At 38.8% G+C, this 23,428-nt stretch overlaps 1 protein-coding gene across 4 annotated transcripts in view; it reads left to right on the top strand.

The window, feature by feature from the left end:
• The window catches only part of PPP1CB (protein phosphatase 1 catalytic subunit beta), a 36,624-nt gene continuing 16,586 nt past the window's right edge, over positions 3,391 to 23,428 (top strand). The window contains exons 1-4 of one of the 4 annotated variants that reach the window (XM_018055488.1): positions 3,391 to 3,409; positions 3,769 to 3,908; positions 21,568 to 21,699; positions 22,887 to 23,117. In XM_018055488.1, coding sequence (XP_017910977.1) covers positions 3,857 to 3,908; positions 21,568 to 21,699; positions 22,887 to 23,117 — 415 coding nt within the window. In that variant the 5' untranslated portion in view covers positions 3,391 to 3,409; positions 3,769 to 3,856. The other 3 variants (XM_018055485.1, XM_018055486.1, XM_018055487.1) reach the window with 3 other exon arrangements.

Below are 23,428 nucleotides of genomic sequence, written 5' to 3'. Positions count from 1 at the left end.
GGCAGGAGGATAAGGGGGTGACAGAGGATGAGATGGTTGGAGGGCATCACTGATTCAATGGACATGAGTTTGAGCAAGCTCCGGGAGATGGTGAAGGACAGGGAAACCTGGCATCTATGGGGTCACAAAGAGTCAGACACGACTGGTCAACTTAACAGCAATGGGTCCCATGAAAAGTGGAGGATAAAAAGACACTTTTTAAGTGTTCTAAAGGATTGTTAGTCTTAGAGGCTTGTGGAGAGATCTGGGAAAGCGGCATCTAAGTCCATAAGCTGGTCTACTCAAGTTCCAGATCCAGTTCAGCCAGAACACTTACTCCACTTGCTGCTGACTGATTGCAATTTTCCTTGGTCACTAGAAAGCTTAGAACCATACTTGTGACCTATCCCTAGCAAACCAAAAGGACCTTATGCCATGCATTTTGCATACAATACTGCTAGTTTTACCATGATCTCTCCCTCAGTTTTCTTTTGTGCCATTATTCTCTGTACTTATTTTAATTGATCATATTGCATGTGTTTATATAAGCTACTTTAAATCTCTTCTTCTGGAATAAAACAGGTATAAATTAATGTTCATTAATAAAAGAGTTTGATGAGGATCCATTCATTCACTCCTAAAGGCCCCAGGATGATCTGGCAGCAGTAAGAATCAATGAAAACTATTTCAGACAGGATCACTCTAAGAGATTGTCACCTGGTCTGTGTTCGCCACCAATGTACATGCTAAATCTTGAAATGGAGAGAAAGCTAGACAAAACGGGATTCAGTTCAGTTCAGTTCAGTCGCTCAGTCGTGTCTGACTCTTTGCGACCCCATGAATTGCAGCATGCCAGGCCTCCCTGTCCATTACCAATTCCTAGAGTTCACCCAAACTCATGTGCATCGAGTCGGTGATGCCATCCAGCCATCTCATCCTCTGTCGTCCCCTTCTCTTCCTGCCCCCAATCCCTCCCAGCATCACAGTCTTTTCCAATGAGTCAGCTCTTCGCATGAGGTGGCCAAAGTACTGGAGTTTCAGCGTTAGCATCATTCCTTCCAAAGAAATCCCAGGGCTGATCTCCTTTAGAGTGGACTGGTTGGATCTCCTTGCAGTCCAAGGGACTCTCAAGAGTCTTCTCCAACACCACAATTCAAAAGCATCAATTCTTCAGTGCTCAGCTTTCTTCACAGTCCAACTCTCACATCCATACATGACCACTGGAAAAACCATAGCCTTGACTGGACGAACCTTTGTTCACAAAGTACTGTCTCTGCTTTTCAATATGCTGTCTCGGTTGGTCATAACTTTTCTTCCAAGGAGTAAGCCTCTTTTAATTTCATGGCTGCAATCACCATCTGCAGTGATTTTGGAGTCCCCCAAAATCAAGTCTGACACTTTCCACTGTTTCCCCATCTATTTGCCGTGAAGTGATGGGGCCAGATGCCATGATCTTAGTTTTCTGAATGTTGAGCTTTAGGCCAACTTTTTCACTCTCCTCTTTCACTTTCATCAAGAGGCTTTTCAGTTCCTCTTCACTTTCTGCCTTAAGGGTGGTGTCATCTGCATATCTGAGGTTATTGATATTTCTCCCGGCAATCTTGATTACAGCTTGTGCTCCTTCCAGCCCAGCATTTCTCATGATGTACTCTGCATAGAAGTTAAATAAGCAGGGTGACAATATACAGCCTTGATGTACTCCTTTTCCTATTTGGAACCAGCCTGTTGTTCCATGTCCAGTTCTAACTGTTGCTTCCTGACCTGCATATAGGTTTCTCAAGAGGCAGGTCAGGTGGTCTGGTATTCCCATCTCTTTCAGAATTTTCCAGTTTATTGTGATCCACACAGTCAAAGGCTTTGGCATAGCCAATAAAGCAGAAATAGATGTTTTTCTGGAACTCTCTTGCTTTTTCAATGATCCAGCGGATGTTGGCAATTTGATTTCTGGTTCCTCTGCTTTTTCTAAAACCAGCTTGAACATCTGGAAGTTCATGATTAGGAAATCCTATCTCTATAAGTCATCTGATGAACCATCATAAAATCCTTGTTTGGACAATGCTTCACTCCCCTCCCCCCACCCCCCCAAAAAATCACCTATGATTTCTGTTCTGTGTTTATGATACAGCACACGCATATTTTAAGCATCTCAGATCACACACTGAGGAGGAGTATATCACAACTGTTGACAGTGCAGACACTGGTGCTAGATGCCTGGGTTTGAATCCCAGATCTGCCACTGAATTGGGGCTAGGTACTTAACCATCCTGAGTTTCAATAAATCCCATCTACAAAGTAAAGATAGTAATAGTACCTACCTCATAGGGCTAGTGTAAGGATTAAACAACACATGTTGTATAACATTTAAAACCGTGCCTGAGCACATACAGGGATCTCAAAAATGTTAGTTATTATTGGTGATATGAGAGTGAGGGGGGAGCACTGCCTTGAGCTTGAAACAGTATCTTAAGTTTCTGGACAAACACCTGAGGAATGATTAAAGACTTTGCCTCTGACCACCTCTGAGAACAGGCCAAAAACTCTGGCTTATCTAGATCTTTTGCGTGGCTGCTCTTCCCCCTGCTTTTCTAGAGGCAGAATTATGTGATGGAAAGAAGAGGTGAGCAACCAACCTTTCTGAGCCTCAGTGTTTCTTTGTCCCTCTCTTCTACATTACCAGATGTGGCAGGAGCTGAAAACACAAAGATAAACTGGGTTTACCGTGTAGCTCACAGTCGAGTGTAGGAGATAAATGCAAAATCACACGGTAGAATGATTAAGCCATATAATGAAAGTATTTTTCTTGTTGCTAAATGCACTGTGAAAAACAGCAGCCACAGAATTTAAGACGTAAGGTATTTGAAAGAGATCTAAAGAAAGCAGACAGCGGAACTCATGTGAAATATTTTTATTGCTGACCCTCCCAAGGCCCTCTTCAATTTATTTCATCCACGGACACTTGGCAACCAACCTTGTGGAACCGTTGGATTATAAAACCCTTTATTTGCAAAGTCAAACTTTTCCAGTAGAAAAACCCCTTCTCGTTTTCCAAACGGACAAATCCAGCTTCAAACATGGGTAACAGCAGTCCACGTTTCCCGCTTACTGAAAACGAGGAATTGCTTGCCAAATCAGGGACTGAAACCAAGAAAAGAAAAGCGAGGCGGGAACAGCCACAACCGCGTCTGCGTAGCGCCGGGGCCCGGCCAGCTGGGAGGCGGGAAGGTCAACACTGCCTACGCGCGCTCTGCGTAATGGGAGCTTCCCCAGCGCAGCAAACCCTGGGAGCCTCCGGGGCGCCTGCGCAGCCGCTGAGATTCAGCGCAGTGGAACTGGCGAGGAAGGGCGACGCACCTGCGCGAAGCGGGCGGTGCGGCGCGGCGGCGGTGGCGGCGGGAGAACCGAGTCCAGTGCGATTGCGCGAGGGCAGGGGGTGGGTGAGGCGGGGCCGCGAGGGGAGTACGCCGTGCGCCTGCGCGGGGGGCTGCGTGGCGCGGTGGCGGGGCAGGGCGGTGTGGAGTGAGTGGCGCTGCGGGTGGGGCCGTCGGCGGCGCTGGTGAGCTTTGCGGAGTTGGGCGGTGCCGAGGAGGAGGAGGAGGAGGAGGTGGCGGCGGCGGCGGCTGGGTCTGACGCGGCCCGGTTCGTGGGGGGCTCCGCTTGTTTATTTATTTATTTATCGTGGGTGCCTCCGAGTGTGTGCGAGCTCCGCAGCTAGGTGGGGACGGGGTGGGGGGGGAGGGCCTGGGGGAAGGGGGAGTTGGAGTTGGGGTCGAAACGCCGCGTGACTTGTAGGTGAGGGCACGCCGAGCGGTCGCCGCAGACTCCGCCGCCGAGAAGCCCTTGTTCCCGCTGCCGGGAAGGAGCGTCTGGTGCCGACAAGATGGCGGACGGGGAGCTGAACGTGGACAGCCTTATTACCCGACTGCTGGAGGGTGAGTCGGGGCCCGGCGGGCCGCGGGGAGGGGACGCTCTCCCTTACCCCTCCTCGTCCCTCGGGCGCTGGAGCCCGAGGGAACACCACCCCCCCTCTCCGCCGTCCGCTTCCCTGCTTTTCCCGCCCCGAGACGGCCGCCGAGGATGGGGGCGAAGAAGCTGGTGGGCCGGGGGAGCGGCCTCCGGGAGAGAGGCCGGCCGAGAGGGGCTGTCCCCGCGGGCGGGCAGTGCCCCGCGGACCTTCGGGGACCCGCAAGGCGGCGCGCGGCCGGGGCGTGGGATGACCCTTCCCAGAAGGAGTGGGCCGGGATGCGTGCTCCGGTGCATTGTATACCCGCGAATTGTGTGTTTCTCCTCTGTGCTCTTTGTGCCTTGCCCTTGGCTGCCTCCCGATTCTTGTTCTGGGAGTGAAAAAAAAAATTTTTTTTAAATCCACCTGAGAAAACTGTTTCATCTGTTCAGCAAATTTTACATGATCCTACAGGACGAACTATTTAGGGAGAAGATAACACTAGCGTGAGTACCTCCCATGTCTAATTTAGCTTAAAAAAATAGTAAAACAGGTCTGACCGAGACGAAGAAGCACGCCAGAAATATGTAGACACACGTTTGCTGTAGGGATTAGTTTTCGAATTTGAGAATTTTAACAGGTTTGAGCAGGATTTGATTTCTGCACAAACTTAGAAGAGGTCGATTGTAAAGCCTCTGTTGTGTTTAAAGGGTCTTTACAAGTCTTCGCAGCTTTTGAAGTTTCTGGGCCCTTCTGTTTTTATTGGATAGTTTTATGTTAGGGTTGGGGATTGAGGGATAAGGAAGAGATGGAGAGGCCAGGATATTATTCAAAGTCCATCGCGGTCTTCTGCCCGCGAATGCCTTTATCCCAACATTTGCGTCATCACTAACTGCTTTGTGAGTGTGTAGAAAAGAAATTGACCCATAAAAAAAAAAAAAAAGATTTAGAGTCCTCTCTGTCAGAAACTGTGGCAGGATTACATAGACGTTGTTACTTGCTTTCGAATTTCCTGAAGATAATTATTTTTCACAGTGAAACAGTATGTGCTTACTGTGATGGAAAAGCATCACAGAAGATTGTATGGTTGGGGGCCGGAAGGGAGGGCGCTGGTTCCTTTTTTTGGCCGAAGTGTCGGTATCTCATCAGTTTCTGTGTATACCGGTTGTGTAGCAAACTACAGTAAATTTGCTGCAGATGTGAGTCTTCCAGCAGTGTGAGACTGAGTGTCTTTTAAGACTGAATAAGAAGCAAAGTTTTACCAGGAACTCTTATTTGCTTTTTCCTTTACTATTAAGTTATTCCTGGGAGGCCCCCTGGTGCCTGCAGTCAGTTTTCACTGTTTAAGACTTTGTGGATTTTAACAGATGTGAACATCTTGCTGGGTGTGAGACATTTGCTTTGAGGGGAAAATTTTTTTGTTGTTTAATTATTTGTTGTTTGTTCTGCGAGGGAAATGTAGCTGTTTAAAAATTTTAATATCTTGTTAACTTTGGGAGAAGTTTATGCTCATCATGAACTTGGCTTGTAAATTTATTTAAAAATATGATGCTTGTATCCAACTTCTTCATTTTTATTCTCCATATACTTATTTATATACTTTATAGGCGTAAGACAAGATAAGCTTATGTATTTTTAAATGTTTGATGTGGGATGTCTTAAGTGAGATGATTTTATGATTATACATAATTAAGAAACTTCACTCACGGATTGTTCAAGGCTACTAGGAGAAAGATATGGTGGGGAAAATAGGCTAAGTGATTGTTTCTGTGAATTTGAATTACATCAGTGTTCGGTTCTGGTTTTTGATGATCGTTTTCCAGACATTTTCCCCTTTTAAATTAGCAAGAGTTTACTGACCTGCTTTGTGCCAGTCACCAGGAATGCAAAGACAAGACACTGTCTCTTCATTCAGGGAATTCTCAATTTAAACAAGTGATTTAATTCTCCAGGCCCCTTTCTCCTTTGCAAAATCTAGACCTGTCCAAAGACATCCAAAACAGACTTGGATTTTCTAGAAAGTAGTTACTTTTAGTATTGAAATAAATTTTTTTAGTCTCCAAATAAAAATCACTTGATTTTCAGTGACATTACATTTTAATTAAATGTAACTCAAATTCAAGTGAGGTTGCTTAGCAGAATAGCTGTAGTTAAAATTTTGGTTTGTCTTTAGTATTAAATGAAAGTACAGAACTTGATCAGCAATATTTAATCTCATTTTAAAATGTTGATTGTAGTTCCATAACATAGTCTCGATTTTTTTTTTCTTTTTATTACATCAGATTACCAGTCAGCTATAATACTTTTAGTATAAATTTTATGAGTTGGTTTGTGTTTTCTTAGGTGGGCAAATCATGTGAATTTCTAAAGCACCATTTACATTTAATTTTTTGTTGTTGATATTATTTAATGCAAAACAGTATACTAATTTATTGTTTGGACAGTGCATATTCTTCCAATACATTTTCTTGATTAAGTTTTACTTACTACAAAGCCAGAGATTCCTACCACTCTCAGCTGTAGTGACCCTGCTACTACATTGTTGTGGGTTTATCATCGTGCTTTTGACTGGCTGTTTAAATTGAAGCAAGTTTCTGTGAGTATCCTGGGAAATCCACTAAAAGCTTTTTTACTTTGATGAGCAGTTCCAAAAGGACTTAGGATGGCAGTGGGAGTATAGAGAAATCACCTGGGGAGCTTTATTCAGACTGTCAATGTTGAGTTTACTTTGGAGGAGTTGAAATAGGATGAGTAGAATCTGCTTGTTTGGGAATCTGCTTCTGGGTGGTTCAGATTGTGCTAGCTTTGTTCCCAAATACAGACATGATCCAGGTGTTTAAAAACTGGGCTGTATCAGCTGATGATAACTAACATGTGCCCATTATATATATTATAGCATATATTTGATTATGTATTATGTATGTGTATCATGTACATTTAAAACTGTGAGTGTCTGGGATATGCTTTTCTGATTATAAAAATAAGCATTCTTATTCTTACAGGAAAGAATTTCTTATATGAAACTGAAGAATTAAAACCAAAGTCCTCCCCATGATTCCATGATCCAGAGATAACTTGTTGAAATTTTGATGCATTTTTCTTTCAGATACTTTACATCTTTAGAATATTGTTTATGTAGCTTTATGAATTAATTTTTAAATGTTTTCTTGCATTTTTTTTTTACTTTGCTGTAAAGCTAAACTTAGTATTACAAGATAAATTGTAGACTGTTAGTATCATGTTAGTAGACTATTAGCAAAACTTAACAGAATATGATTGTGTTTATAGTTTTGGCCCACTATTTATGAAAATCTTGGGATGTGTGTATTCTTGTTTTTAAATCAGTTTTTCACTTAATCACAACCTATCAGATGTCTAAATTTGTGAAACTGCTGTGATTATTTTTAGTTAAGCTGGAAGACTAAGCAAATAGGAAGTTTATGTCTTTTGTGTCCTTTTGAACGTCAAGAAAAGGAATGGATTTGAAAAATGAAGATTAATGAAACCATATTAAAGCTCCCCCACCCCCTTTTTTTAAGCTTTATTGTTGTTTTTTTGGCTGCACCACACAGTTTGTGGAATATTAGTTCCCCAGCCAGGAATTGAATCCTGGTCCTCTGCAGTGAAAGCACTGGATCGCCAGGGAATTCCCGTCTCTCCTTTCTCCTTTTTAAATAATAGTTTTATTGAGATACAATTCATATACCATGCAATTTCACCTTTTGGATTGCATAATTGAGTGGTTTGTAGTATATTCACAGAGTTGTGCAACCCATCAGGCACCACCATCAACATTAGAAAGTTCTCCCCACCATTCTCAAACACATCCTTGTTCCCATTAGCTGACAAGTCCCTTTTCCCTTCACTCCTCTCCAGCACCAGGTTACCCCTAATCTACTTCCTGTGGATTCTGCCTGTTCTGGACGTTTCATGTGTATGAAATAATGCATTATGTGATCTCTTGTGATTGGCCTCTTTTTAATGTTTTGCAGGTTCATCTGTATTGAAGCATGTGTCGGTATTTCGTTCCTTTTATGGCTAAACAATATTTCATTGTATGACTGTACTACGTTTTTATTTGTCCGTTTGTCACTTGATGGACATTTGAGTTGTTTCCTGCTTTGGGCTGTTGTGAAAAATACTGCTATGGATGTTTATGTACAAGTGTTTGTGTGGGCATATGTTTTCATTTCCCTTGGGTAATATAACTGGGAGTGGAATTCCTTTGTCAATGGGTAACTCTGTTTAACCTTTTGAGGAACTGCCCAACTGTTTAAAGCTTCTTTTCTGATTCAGTTGTTTAATTATGACCCAGCAGTCTAAAGGTTAGGCAGTTTGAAGGAAGTGCTAGTTGATCTTGGCAACCTCGGCTTCTGCAGGGCAAGTGTTGTGTGTAAACCCAAGGCCAGGTCTCTTGGAAAAAGCAGGTTGAGGAATAGGGGAGATAGGCTGAAGATTGCTTTCTCTCCTCTTGCTTCTTTTTAGATGAAAAGCTGGAGAAGGCATAAAGATGGTTCATTGTTCAGAGACTGAGCGATTAAATGGTTTTTAGTTCCTGGAACTGTTAGTGAGTTCCAGGTGAGGGAATTTTTGACAGTTTGAAAACATAGTCCAGAGTGTTATTATTGTATTTGAATACAGGGCTTTTGTGATAAATGTCCAAATCCAAGATTAGGATTTATTGGGATTTAGAAATCTATTTATATTTGAGTCTAGAGACTCATATTAAGATTTAGGATTAGTGAGGAAGATAGTAAATTTTATCAAGTAATTTTTTTCCTCTGATGTCTCATTATCCACATTTATTGTTTTAATAGAATATCCGTTCTAATATCCTATGTTCTCAAGCATCTCTAACAGGTAAAATAATGCAGCTGTTAAGAAAGTCAGAATATTTAGAAATAATTAAAATCTCAGTTTCTGAAACAAAGGTTATCCTAGAAGTCTTGGGCTCTAGGGATGCAAGAAGAAATGGTTTGCAAATATCAGTAGGCTTAGTGTGGTGTGGTGGTGGAGGATATGGATTCACAGTTGAATCTTCTAGGATTTAATTTTGAGTCAATACAAATGTATACCCTTGGACAGCAGTCACTGCTCTAGTGGCTAGAAGTAGTCGTTTCAAGGCTTACTGTTTCTGGGAAAAGAGAGGATGAGTGAAGACAGGAAGCAGAAAGAGATGGAGGTTACAACTCTTTCTTTTTGTAAACTCCCCACCTTCCCCCAAGATTGAATATGGTTACCTTTGAAGTCTTCATTATTAGTAGGTGAAATGCAATTTTTTTTACACCTCATCCTCTGTAATACACTGCACCTCAGATTTTCCTCTGTTAAATAAAATGAAAATGCTTTAATGGAAATTAAGTCCTTATTCCACAATTAGAGGTAGGAGGCTAAAAAAGCAGAAATTAATTCTGAAGTTAAGTTTGTGTAAATAACCAGTAGGCACTAGCTTGATAGACGAATTCAGTTCCCGGTCTAGGTGGATACTTGCCATACATAGGGAAAGTAGATAAAGGACGGGGCAGTTGTCCTTTAATCTGCCTATCCACCTGTGTATAGCAAAGTGAATTATGAGGTCATACATAACCTTCCTAATAATCACTGACCTCAGGGCCCTCCCTTCCCAGATTTTCCTGCTTCTGTGCAAAGACTAGGTTTATTTCATCATGAAGGAGTTTAAGCCTTGGGCTGTTCCTCAGACCATGCCTGAGTTTCCATCTTGGTCAATTACCAAACTATTGATAGAAACATTTTCTTGGTTTGAGTGCTTGCCTAACACCATTTTAACTTTTCCCTTAATCCTGCCACCTGTTTTCCACATTTAAAGAAATCAAGTTACTTTTCTTCATAAAAGAAATTTACAGTGAGAGTGAAGTGGCTCAGTCATGTCTGACTCTTTGCGGCCCCATGGACTGTAGCATCCGTCCATGGCTCCTCCGTCCATGGGATTTTCAAGGCAAAAGTACTGGAGTGGGTTGCCATTTCCTTCTCCAGGGGATCTTCCCAACCCAGGGATCGAACCCAGGTCTCCCGCATTGTAGGCAGACACTCTTACTGTCTGAGCCACCAGGGAAGTCCAAAGAAATTTAAGGACTTCTATTATTATAGCTTTCTCTAATGTTGTACTTAGCAGTTATGGCTCTTTTATTTTAAATGGAAAACTGAGAAGGAAACTTTATAGGTACTTTTAGGTTTTTCTGTGATATTTGAATATTTATCAAATAATTGAGCCAAAGTAGTGAAAGAAAATGACTAGGCTTCTGAGTGGAAGTGAAAGGTCTAAGTTACTAATGACAAAAAGGAGTGTATTTTATGAACATCAGACCTTAGCTGCAATTGTTATGTGAATCCTAAATAAAAATCAGGTGTACATTTGTTTACTCAAGGTGTATTGAAGTATTGGTACATGCTGATACTTGTTAAAGTTACAGATTCTGCATGTGTTACAATTTCAGCTTATCTCCAGTTTCTTCTGTATTTCCAGGATGATAATAGGTACCTGCTTCATAATGTATCTGTTTGTAACAATTAAACTGGTAAAACACTTTGAACATAATAAAAGCTGGGAAAATGTTACTGTTCTTGTTTAGTGTAAACCTGAGCCAAGATGAGATAAGACAGGGCTTCTTAGGCTGGGGAGCCCTGGACCCTCTCCACAGTAATTTTTGAGAAGGTTTATTTCTAGTGAGGATCTAACAGACCTGCGTTATTTGTTGCATACAGCCACACATTGTACTGCGTGTGTGTAAAACATTTCTTTCCTATTACTGTTATTTAGCATTTATAGTCTGGCTTGACATATTAATGTTGGTGCTGAGAGGGAGAGAGATTTCTAGGCAGAATAAAGTGGTGAAAGGTGATTTAAGGAGATTAGGTGTATGCTTTCTTCTCATTAGGGGCTAGAGAGCAGTGGATTCCAAACTTTGAATCTTGAGACTATTTTATATTCATAAAAAGAACTGAGGACGAGAATTTTCGTGTGAGTTATCAGTACTGTTAGAAATTAAAACTACGAACTTAAAATTTTGATAACCCATTCACTTTATGGAAGTAGAATTTGCTTTCTACAACAAAAATATTAGGAATCAGCACATTTCTTTAATGTCTAGCTTTGTAGAAGACAGCAGAATTCTCGTACCTGTTTTGCTTCAGTTTGTTTTGATAACATTGTTTTGGTTGAAGTATCTGAGGAAAATCTGTACTTTTACAGATAAATTGGAAAAGAAAGGAGTATTTTAAAAGCATTTATAGATAATGGTGGATGCTCTTTAATAGTATAATAGAAATTGACAAGTGGTAATTTCTTAAAGGTTAGTTTTAATGTAGAATGTGAAATGTTCTCTTACATTAAAATCCATTGATCTATCTTGCATTTTAAATGGATCTTACAAATAATTTTGTAACATGCATTGGTTCTTTTAAAATCACTGGTTAAGGTGATTTACGCAGATGTTCAAAGTTGACACAGTTTATACAACATTAAAGAATCACATTTGTTAATTTAGAATAAGGTATCAGATGAGTCCTTAAGTATGAGGAAGCTGTCAGATTCATGGTGCTGGATACAAAGTTTCCAAAATTTTAATTTTCACTAGCAACAAATGCTGTCAGTTGTTTCATTTGAAATGACAGGCTCACTTTGTTCATTTTCAAGCATCTCTGTTAAATATCTTGAGTGAGTAACCATAGTTTGTTAGTTGTGCTTTCCAGCAAAAGAGATGTTCTCTGAAAGAAAAAGTAGCTAGATCACTTTGGTACTTCAACAATCACTCTAGAGCTTTTCTTGAAGACAGCCACTGTACTTGAATATGCAACAGGAAAGCTTCATGGATACTTTGCATTTCCTCATAGAATATTAGAAAGATGTATACTCAGCGGTGGAGATTTAATAAAATTCATCATTTTTACTGCTTAAGGGCATTTTAAATTGAAACTGGATCTTTCTGTTTCACTGTAGGTGCATGGCACTTTAGTGCCACTGACTTGGTTTCTGCTCAGGTGCCTGCATTTTAATCATCATTGTTTTCACCATGCATATGTCAGCGCAGTGAAAAAGAGGATCACACTGAGAACCCACAGGCCTAAGGCACGCCCTTCTAATCCTGAAATGTCTAGCCTGACCCTGTATCTGTTAAGTTTTCTTCTTTACTCTTTTTTCATTATCTGTTTGTTTACTAGTGTACCTGAAATGATACAGCAATTCACAGACTCCTCTGAGAAATCATGAAAGCCCTGGGCCTTCTCCGAAAAATATGCATGTTTATATACACAGTATTACAGACGGGGGGGTGATAGAGCTCCTGAAGGTCATCTGTAGACTCAAATCACGTTAATTATTACCATCAGGCAAACTTAAGATAAAATTATGGCAGCTGCCTAGTTCTTTCATTTAAAACCAAAACCCCACATTCTAGCCAATTGTAAAAATTTTACGTTTTTAAGTTTGCTGTTTAGTATGTAACCTTGAGTGAATCATTTTAGTATTGTAGAAATTAAAATATTAAAGGTTAATGAAGATTACTAAGATTTCATGGGGCAAAAATAGTAGTGGAATTATTCTCTTGACATTCTTTCTGTTTCAGAGAAGACAGTTATTAGTAAAAACTTGCTGGAAAAAATAGCATATTGTTATTGAGAAATAAAATTTAGGATACACACAACACAGACATACATATCACACACCATTTGTAATTTAAGAGACAAACATGCATTGAAAAGACTTTTAAAAGAATTTGAAATATAATGATTGAGTATAATTTTTTGCAGTCATGAGAAGGACTTCTTTTAGGGGAGAAGACAACATTTTGCTTAATTGAGGTTCAGAGTTGGTGTTCTGTATCATCAAAGTCAATGGAAGTGTTTGTCTATTGTTGATCTATAATGAGACTTTATGTATTTTATCTGGAAGCTGTCTTAACACAGACAGGTAGGTACTGCCAAAACTAATATCAATCCACAAGCATGTGATTTTAGTCATCACTTGGAAGGGATCTATAGGATTTTATTAGTTCTCTCTTGATATCTGCCTTTTAGCATGTCATTGCATTACAGGTTAATCACTTCCAGTGATAGGTTAGGTGGAAGCTCCTCACCTGCACGAATAAATGAATTTTGATATATTTTGCATTAGCACTAAGATCTGATGAATGCTGTTAGAACTGTGGTTTGAGCCTAGAAAATAGTATTCAGTGCAAAACTATGAGGGAGTAAAAATCTCACTTGTTTAAACTTTTGACAGCCCTGAAACTGTATAAAGCAACCTGACATTTGCTTGTGACCCAGGCAACATTAGTTGTTAAAGTAACTTACTATAGTATATGTTTCACATACAAGGTTTTTTGTTTTGTTTTGTTTTTTAATTTTAGGTTTTAATTGAGAAATATTAGGTTTGTAGCAAAATCTAATTTATAAAACATACTCTCGGTTTGATGATAGTGATTGGGGGCTACTCTTATTCAGAAAAATTTCAGTATCAGCCCTAAGCCTTAAAAAAAATATCAGTAAAACTTCATCACTACTGAACTGCTCTGTGGTAGGGCAAGTCAGGATATTCAGCTTTTGTTTCTCACAAACATTTGTGGAACTGACCGTGGTTAGATTCATGAGCTAATGAAGTATACTATTGGTATCACTGGTTCAATGGTGTGATTAGAATCTTTTTCCACTCAGTAACTGCACCATAAACTTTAAATACCTTCAATTTTTACAGGCTTTTAAAAATTATCCAACTAAGTCATTTTCTGCTCCATGCATAGTTTTACCTCCATCATTGTTTTGGGTTTGTTTGTTTGGCTTCTTTGGGAAAAAAAATTTTTTTTAGGCCACACTGTATGGACTGTGGCATCTTAGTTCCCCCACCAGGGTTTGAACCATGTTGCTCCCCACCCCACTCCCTGCTGTGGAAGTGTGGAGTATTAACCACTGAACCTCCAGGGAAGTCCCTCTTTGAAAATATTCTTGCCTGTGGTTGTTCCATTCATACTGTTCATAGAGGCTAACTTTTCTGTCATTTTAAATTCAGTATTGGCTCCTCAAATAAGCAACAAATAAGTATTGTCAATGTCTGTGAACTCAAGAGCCAATGAAACCACTCAAAATTGTTTGTTTTTTTAACTGATAATTGATGTTGCTTCCAATGTTGTCAACTCTTCAAGAGCTGTTTTTGCAGAAAAGACTTCAATAAATACATATAGTTTTGGGACATTTTTCTTTGGCTTTTCCAAACAAACATGATTTAATTAAGTCACCATTAGTAAATGGCTTTCCTCACTTGCTAATACATGAATCAGTTGGAAACTTGCTTTCATTGCAGCCTCATTTCTATTTTTGTGCAGAAATTCTGCTGTGATGAGATTCTGTTTAAATTTTAAAAAAAAGTTTTGTTACTTTCCTGTGAGTTGGGAATGTTGTGACAAGTGCTCGGTTTCCTAGTGTTAACACATATTTTATTCTTTTAGCTGGAAAGTCATAAATATAATGCCTGGTAGTCTAATTCAGTAACAAAATAACCTACACTCCATTGTGCCTTAGACATTCACATTCCACTTTTCTTCCTTTGACATGATGAGTATGCACTAGTAATAAAAGTAAAATAAAATGGCACTCAAGAATTGTTGAGTTATAGCTGTATCTGCAGTTTCTAGAACCTTGGGAAATAATGCAAAGCCATGAGGGTACCCCATGTACTCGCTGCCACAACTACTCAACTCTGCCATTGTAGCGTGAAAGTACCTGTAGGCATTGATAATACATAGATGAATGAGAGTGGTTCTGTTCCAGTAAAACTTCATTTATGAATGCTAACATTTAAATTTCATGTAACTTTTATGTGTCACAAAGTATTATTTTTTCCCACCTCCCCACCAACTGTTATTAAAAATATATAAAGGACCAAATTTCACTTTGGACCTTAGTATTTTCCCCCCTTTCTGTTGTAAACATGATTTTGCAGAAAGATTGCTTTATCAGGAGTCAGGTACCTTGATGCTCACACCCAAGTTCCATGACTGATTCATTCACATACAGTCCTTGGCAAGGTATTTCTCAAAATTCTTTATAAAATCATATGAATTTCTAGTGTATACCCAATAATCATATTTTGTGTACTTACTATTTTCACTTGAGCAGAGGGTTTTGATCTTTAAGAGAAAAGAAGTACCAGTGAGTTCACCAGTCACTCCTAGAGGCATAGGGGAATAGACTCCAAATAAAAAGTGGCAGTCTTACTGCACTAAAGAGGGGAGGTGGAAGTCTGTGGCAACTAAAGCAGTTGAAACTTAAATCCTAAAGAGGAGAGAATCACATAGACTGTAACCTCAAAATCTGTAGTCAACTCCCCCTGAGGTCGAGGACTTCTCTGGTGGCTCAGACAGTAAAGCGTCTGCCTACAATGCAGGAGACCCGGGTTCAGTCCCTGGGTCAGGAAGATCTCCTGGAGAAGGAAATGGCAACCCACTCCAGTATTCTTGCCTGGAAAATCCCATGGGCGGGGGAGCCTGGTAAGCTACAGTCCATGGGGTCACAAAGAGTCAGACACGACTGAGCGACTTCAAGTTCACATTCCCCCTAAAGTCATTGACTTCTAAGATGCATACATGCAAGAGAAGATTCTAAGAAACCCAGAAGAATCTGAGCAGAGATTCCAGCGTTGTCCAGTACCTGCGTGGCAAAAGTTGAAGTTCAGACTTAATAAAGTAAGAGAGACTATATTGTACCCTGAGTTTTCCATTGAGACCTCCATTATGGCCAAGATTGAGGGCAAAGTGAAATAGACCCGCCCTCAAGAAAATGTGGGTGCATTATTGCCATGCTTTCTGCTGCTAAAGGAAACAACCCTCTATGGAGAAGATGTTATAAAAAACTATTACAATTATTCATCCATAATCAAATATGTCATTCAGAGAAATACTACAGGAATGCTAACATGATCAATTGACCAAAAAAAAAAGAGGAAAAAAAGGTATAAATCCACCTTATATAATTCATATATTAGAGATGTCACACAGACTTTAAGATAACTGATTTAATATGCTCAAGGTAAAGAGGAAAGGAAAAATTTTATCAGAGACCTGGAAACTCTATAACCAAAAAAATATGTTAACTAAAGTTAAGAATTTCGTAGTTGTGTTTACATACTTGCAAATTAGAAACAGCAGAATAGAGTAGTAGTAAACTAGGGAAAAACACTTGAGTGGAAATTCTGCAGTGCTGAGAGAGAAGAAAAAAGGGGGAATACAGAAAGAAGGCAGCAGAAGACAATGGAAAAGTTTAACATGTCACCTCAAACCTGTTAGAATGGCTGTTGTCAAAAAGAGAACAAATAGCAAGTGTCGGCAGGGGTATGGATGAAAGGAAATGCTGGTGCACTGTTGGGGGGTGGGGGGTAAATTGATGCAGCCACTACAGAAAACAGAATGGAGGTTCCTCAAAATATTAAAAATAGAACTACTGTAGGATCCAGCAATTGCACTTCTGGGTATATATCTAAAGAAAACGAAAAGACTAATTTGGAAAGACACATGCACCTCTATGTTAGTTGCAGCGTTATTTACAATAGCCAAAATGTGGGAACAGTCTAAGTGCCCTTGATCCAGTGAATGGATAAAGAAGAAACGGTGTGTGTGTTTGTATTGTGGACTATTAGCCATAAAAAAGAATGAAATCTTATCATTAGTGACAACAGGAATGGACCTAGACAGTATTTTGCTGAGTGAAATAATTCAGACAAAGACAAATACTATATGATTTCACTTGCATGTGGAAGCTAAAAAAACAAAACGGGTGAACAAACGAAACAGAAACACAGTCATAGATAGAACAAACAGATGGTCCCGGGGAGTGGGGGCTAAGAGAAATAGATGAGGAAGGTTAAGAGGTACAAACCTCTCAGCTGAAAACTAAATGAGTGAGGAGTGTGAAATGTACAGTTTGGGGAATGCAGTCAGTACCTTTGTATGGTGACAGATGGAAACTAAAGGTGATCATTTTGAAATGTATAGAAATATCAATCACTCACTGTGTTGCACCAGCAACTAACAGTGTTGTAGGTCAAGTATGCTTCAAAACAAACAAACCTGCAGGAAACAAAGATCAGATTTGTGGTTACCAGCGGAGGGGAATTGATTGAAGGTAGTCAGAAGGTACAAACTTCAGTTATGAGATACATGCTGGTTATGTAATATACAACATGATAGTTATAATCAACACTGCTGTGTGTTATATATGAAAACTGTTTAGAGAGTGGATCCCAGGGAGTTGCCTGGCAGTCCAGGGCTTAGGACTCTGCACTTTCACTGCAGAGGGCCCGGGGACCTAAGATCCCACAAGCTACATGCACAGCCATAAAAGAGAAAGAGTGGAACCTGGGAGTTCTTATCACAAGAGAAAAAAGCTTTTTTTGTTTTATTTTGTTTCTATGTGAGATGATGGCTATTCACTAAACTTAATTGTGGTAATCATTTTGTGGTATTCTCCTTAAACTTATTCAGAGGTGTATGCCAATTATATCTCAATAACTGGAAGAAAAAAATTTTTAAGGGGGAGAAAAAGAATTTTGACCTTTATTCCACACCATACAGAAATTTAAGGTAGATTATTGAGTGAGTTATGCTAAACAATAAAGTATCTAAAAGGTTTAAAAGGAAATATAAGGAAATACTTCGGAGAAGGCAAACATTTCTTGAACATGATGTAAGACACCAAAAAAAAATTTAAGATGGATTTAAATACATTAAAGTATATTAGTTTATCAAAGGCAGCATTAAGAGAATGAAATTTTCTTGGGCTCCAAAATCACTGCAGATAATGACTGCAGCCATGAAATTAAAAGACACTTTGTCCTTTGTAGAAAAGCTGTGATCAACCTGGACAGCATATTAAAAAGCAGAGACATTGCCAACGAATGTCCACCAAGTTAAAGCTGTGGTTTTTTTAGTAGTCGCATATGGATGTGAGAGTTGGACGATAAAGAAAGCTGAGTGCCAAGGAATTGATGCTTTTAAGCTGAGATGTTGAAGAAGACTCTTGAGAATCCCTTGGACAGCAAGGAGATTGAACTAGTCCATCCTAAAGGAAATCAGTCCTGAATATTCATTGGAAGGACTGTTGCTGAAGCTCAATACTTTGGCCAATACTTTGGCCACCTGATGTGAAGAACTGACTCATTGGAAAAGACCCTGATGCTGGCAAAGATTGAAGGCAGGAGAAGAAGGGGACAACAGAGGATGAGATGGTTGGATGGCATCACTGACCTGATGGACATGAGTTTGAGCAAGCTCCAGGAGTTGGTGGCGGACAGGGAAGCCTGGCGTGCTGCAGTCCATGGGGTCGCAAAGAGACTGATGGGACTGAGCAACTGAACTGAAAGGAAGAAGGTACTCAAAATGTATCCAACAAAGAATTCGTCTGGAATATGTAAAGAATTCCTACAGATCAGTTAAGTCCAGTTTTAAAGAATGAACAAAAGGCTTAAAATGAACTTCACACACAAAAAAGGATGTCCCAGTGGCCTATTGAGCATATGAAAAGGGTAATGCAAACCAAAATCTCACTGAATATCACTACACCCAACAAATGGACTAAAATTGTTGACAAAGAGGTAGAGCACCATTGCTAGTGGGATTGTAAATTGGTTTAACCACTCTGGGAAACTGATGGTATATGCTTCTTCCTGTGACCCAGCAATCCTCCTGTTATATGTATACCAAGAGAAATGTACATGAATATTCATAGCATTCATAATAACCTCAAACAAGAAATGACCCAAATAGAGTAGATAAATATATTTTGGTGTATTCATATGAGAAAATACTTCATATGACTGCTAAATACAACATGCATGAATCTCACGTGACAGTGAACAAAGAAGTGTATACTATTTATAAATTTATACAATAAATTTCTGTTTATCTAAAATTCAAGAACAGATTAGACTAATCTATGCTGAAAGAAATAAGAATAGTAACCTTGGGCATTGTTATTGAATGGTTAGGGCTTAAGGGAGCCTTGGGCTGCTGGAAGTATTCTGTGTCTTGATCTGGGTGGTGGTTACCTAGGTGTATACATAAAGTGTACTTTATATAATAGCTCAATCGATTTTTAAACAGTAATAGTACAGTAGATATTTGCTGTAACAGAATTTTCACCTGGCTTGCACTTACTACCTGCTGAAAAATTTTTTTTTCTGGGAAATTTTTGACTAAAAAATTTGATGTGGTGGACTAGAAAGAGTATTGACTTTGAGTTTGAAGACCTTGTTCTCAATTCCTTTCTGCTGCTTTTTACTCCTCTAGTAATCTTGTGCAAATTATTTTAATCTCTTTCTGTTATTGTAGAATGTAGGTAGTAACTTCCCTTTTTAATTCCCGGGATACCAAAAGGATTAAATGAGATGATCCATGTGAAGTTGCTTTGCACTAAATTAATTATGCAGATATGTAGTATGTTCATAATTTAAAGACACTTGGGTCTAGGTTCATAAACCCACATTCTGTAATTCCTTATGAATATTGTGATAGTGATCTAGTTCCCCTGTGTAACAGATTGCCTAGATTTATTCCTGTTTATCAGATAACTGAGAATTTTGAAGTGTTCTTGGAAGTCTTGGAGTCTGCACTGGTGGGAGCATGACTTTTGCATTGAAAGACAGTAGGATTGCCCTGAGCAGTTTACCCGATTCTCCCAATTGCTTTGCTGATGTATTCCTAATATGTGGTCACGTGTCAGAAGCTTAACCTTTGGAAGAACCTTTAGCTTCTCTAAACTTCATCAACTTTTAGAAGTGATTGATTATGAAAGTCGCTGTTTTATTTGCCTGTGGAGGGTAGGGGAGCTATTACCAATTACAATTTTAAGAAAGTACTGATTGCAAGGTATCTCCTAACTTTTAGAGATATTAATTGGGAAAAAGCATGCAGTGAAATACAAGAGGTTTTGGTAAATTTTTAGTTTCTGTGGATTAGCATGACTTAAAAGTTGAATTATTTTTAGCCCTGTAAAAATGTTAGTTGATGTAAGAATTAAAGATTTTAAAATTTAAAAAAAATAAAAAATTAAAAAAAAAAACAAAAACAAAACAAAATGTTAGTTGAAGTGTACCTAATTGTAACTTAAATTACTTGCATGGGAGGCCAGAATTAAAGACGGAGCTTACAGAGGAAATAAAGCAAATATGAGATAAAATATTCACCACTGGAATTTAGACACTTTAACACATCAGAGTGACCCACACTAGTCTTAATTGCTTAATAATCATTGCCATCAAATTAAAACTAAATTTTGATAACCAAGAAGTGTTTTATTACTACAGAATCACAGCAGAAATTGTGGAAACTTCTATGAGAGCCCAAAGTATTTTGTTTGTATTGTCCGTTGCTGTTATCTCTAAATAATTACTTTTAGGTGTGTGTTTGTCATCTGAAAGGCCCCAGAAACTTTTAACCCTTCAAGGAGAATACTTTTTACCTCCTAAAACTAAAATAGGTATTTGATGCACTGATGGTAAAACCTTTTTTGTAATCATCATTTCCCACATTTACATTTTTGTACCAAGATTAATAATTGTTCCTATTGCAGCATTGAATCTAAGCTAGTATTTTAGATACTTAGAGGAAGATAAAAAGTTATGTGTTTCTTCATCTTTAAAAAATTCAAATGTTTACAGGAAGTAGGTAATTGATTGAGAACTAGTACTTACTGTAAAAGGCTAAGTTCCCATAGTAAAAGCAGTTCTGATCATCGTTTGGATTTCAGAAATGGTCTTACTGTCATATTTGCTTAAAACACGTTTCAACATTGTCTCTTTGTTATGTTTCCATATTAGTAGATTATATATATGAATAGGCTTTTGCAGGGTTAGAGGCTTTTTTTTTCCCCCTCTTTTTTAGCCTCTTTCAACCTGACAAAGGAATCCACAATTTTTAGCGAGAAATGTATGGATTAAAATGTAAATAGAAAGTCATGGGCGTATATAAAAATGTAGTCTCTGTTTTCTTTAATAAATGCTTTTTCAAAGTAAGATTGGCAGCTCACAGTGTATTTAAAGAAAAAGAGCCAGTAGGGAAGGTAATAATGAGAGGAAATGATTACAAGTTCAATTCAATAGCGCAAGGGCTTCCCTTCTGGCTCAGCTGGTAAAGAATCCACCTGCAATGTGGGAGACCTGGGTTTGATCCTTGGGTTGGGAAGATCCCCTGGAGAAGGGAAAGGCTACCCACTCCAGTATTTTGGCCTGGAGAATTCCATGGATGACTGAGCGACTTCACTTTCACTTCATTTTCGATAGGGCAAATAAGGGAATTCTCCATGGACCATTCCTCCCCATTCCATCCCAGAAGTTACTGGGAACCATATTAATTAATGAATTTTAGTCACTTGAACTGCAAGGCCTCAAATTGACCACTGGAAAACAAGACCACATTTCCATGGCAGCAGCCTTAAGGAGCATTGGAAACCACCAACAGTGAAGATAGAGATAAGCCAAAGATCATAGAGTAACCTACTGTTAGCCATGGAACACAACAGGGTATCTGGTAGTTTGTTGCCTATGTGAATCTTCTGATATTCAGAATATAGGCATGACTCCTTTTTTTAGAATAACTATTTTATGGATAAATTTTAGAAAACTGACCATTTTATTTACTGTTTACCAGTACGAGGATGTCGTCCAGGAAAGATCGTACAGATGACTGAAGCAGAAGTTCGGGGCTTATGTATCAAGTCTCGGGAGATCTTTCTCAGCCAGCCTATTCTTTTGGAATTGGAAGCACCACTGAAAATCTGTGGTATGTAAATGGATAAAGTTGGAAACAATATCTTTTGAATCCACTACACTGAAGATGAGTTAGAGAAAACATCTAAAAAGTTTTGTAAAACAAAGGTTTGCTAGGTTTTATTACATACAGTTGTAGAAGTTGAGACTAAACTATACAATTTGTATTTGATCTTTCAAATCTCACAGTGGCTTTTGGCCAAAGGCAAAAACTTAAACCTTAAGTTAACATATTGTTGTAATTGGAAAAACTGTTGGCACAGAAAAGCGTTTTTCTATAGTTTATATAACAGTAGGATGTGGTATGTATAATGTACTGACTTTTGGCTTGATAATGCAGTTTTTCTTTTAGTAGTTGTCAGTATTTATCACATAGCTTTTATGAACTTAACCAGCAGCTTTTGAAGAGATAGTTGAAATTGTGTGGAAATGATCAGTCCCTTCTATGAATTAAATGAAGCAAATTAAAAGTCATTTTAAAATTTAAGTGACTCAGTAGTCTCAACAAGATAGTCTTTACATGCTTTCATACAGAAATAATTTGAAATAAATAGAAGTTACTTACACTAAATATTTAAGTTTTTGCTGTTTGCTTACTACTAGGCATAAAAAAAGTGGACCTAAGTTAAATTACCAGATAATGAATGTAACGGTATTAGTATATAACAAATTACCCTCAAACTTTGTGACTTAACAACATTAATTTATCATGTCACAGTGTCTGTGGGATAAAAATTCAGGCAGAGCTTAGCTGGATCCTCTAGTTTTGAGTCTCTCACAAGACTGCAGTCAAGATGCCATCTGAACCTGTAATCATCTCAAGGCTCAATTGTGAAAGGATTCTGTTCCTTATGGGCCAGTGGACTGAAGACCCCAGTTCCCAAGGAGCTGTTGGCCCATGGCCTCCTCGAGTTCTTCATTTGGTGTGCTTCTCCATAAGGCAGTTTAATCTTCGAGCAGGAGAGAAGGCAAGAGAAAGTGCAGGCAAGATGGGAAGCTACAATCTTTTGTAACCCAGTCTCAGAAGTGACAGCCCATCTCACTTTTGCTGTCTCTTCTTCGTTAGGAGTAAGTCACTAGTTACAGCCCACATTCAGGAGAGAGGATTACATAAGGGTACAAACATTGAGAATCATTTCATAGAAGCTGCTTTACCACAGTAACGGTAAACTTTCTGAAACTGGCTCTTTCTATTTTTAGGAGATATTCATGGACAGTATACAGATTTACTGCGATTATTTGAATATGGGGGTTTCCCCCCAGAAGCCAACTATCTTTTCTTAGGAGATTATGTGGACAGAGGAAAGCAGTCTTTGGAAACAATCTGCTTGCTATTGGCATATAAAATCAAATACCCAGAAAACTTCTTTCTCTTAAGAGGAAACCATGAGTGTGCTAGCATCAATCGCATTTATGGATTCTATGATGAATGTAAGTAAAAATAAAAGCATTTCTTTTTAATTGGAAAATTCTTTAGTAGTTTTCCGTTCAGAAGAATTCTTTCGAGTTTTAAAAAATATGATCAAGCAGAAGCCCAAGAAGAGAGCCTTTCATGGAAGAGGAACCTGAAACTGGGAAACATGTTATTAGTTAAATAGGTTTCTTAGGATCTCCTCAGTCATGTTGTTTCAGGTTCGCTGCAGCTTACTCAGCTGAAAGGCCCTCTTATAATTAGTTTATGTAGTAAAAATATCCAAGTGGAACAGACATCACTATAGATAGTAAGTAGCCTGTTTCTAGTC

This window comes from Capra hircus, chromosome 11 (assembly GCF_001704415.2).
Source record: "Capra hircus breed San Clemente chromosome 11, ASM170441v1, whole genome shotgun sequence".
Taxonomy (NCBI): Eukaryota; Metazoa; Chordata; class Mammalia; order Artiodactyla; family Bovidae; genus Capra; species Capra hircus.
This window is presented reverse-complemented; position numbering and strand designations above follow the sequence as displayed.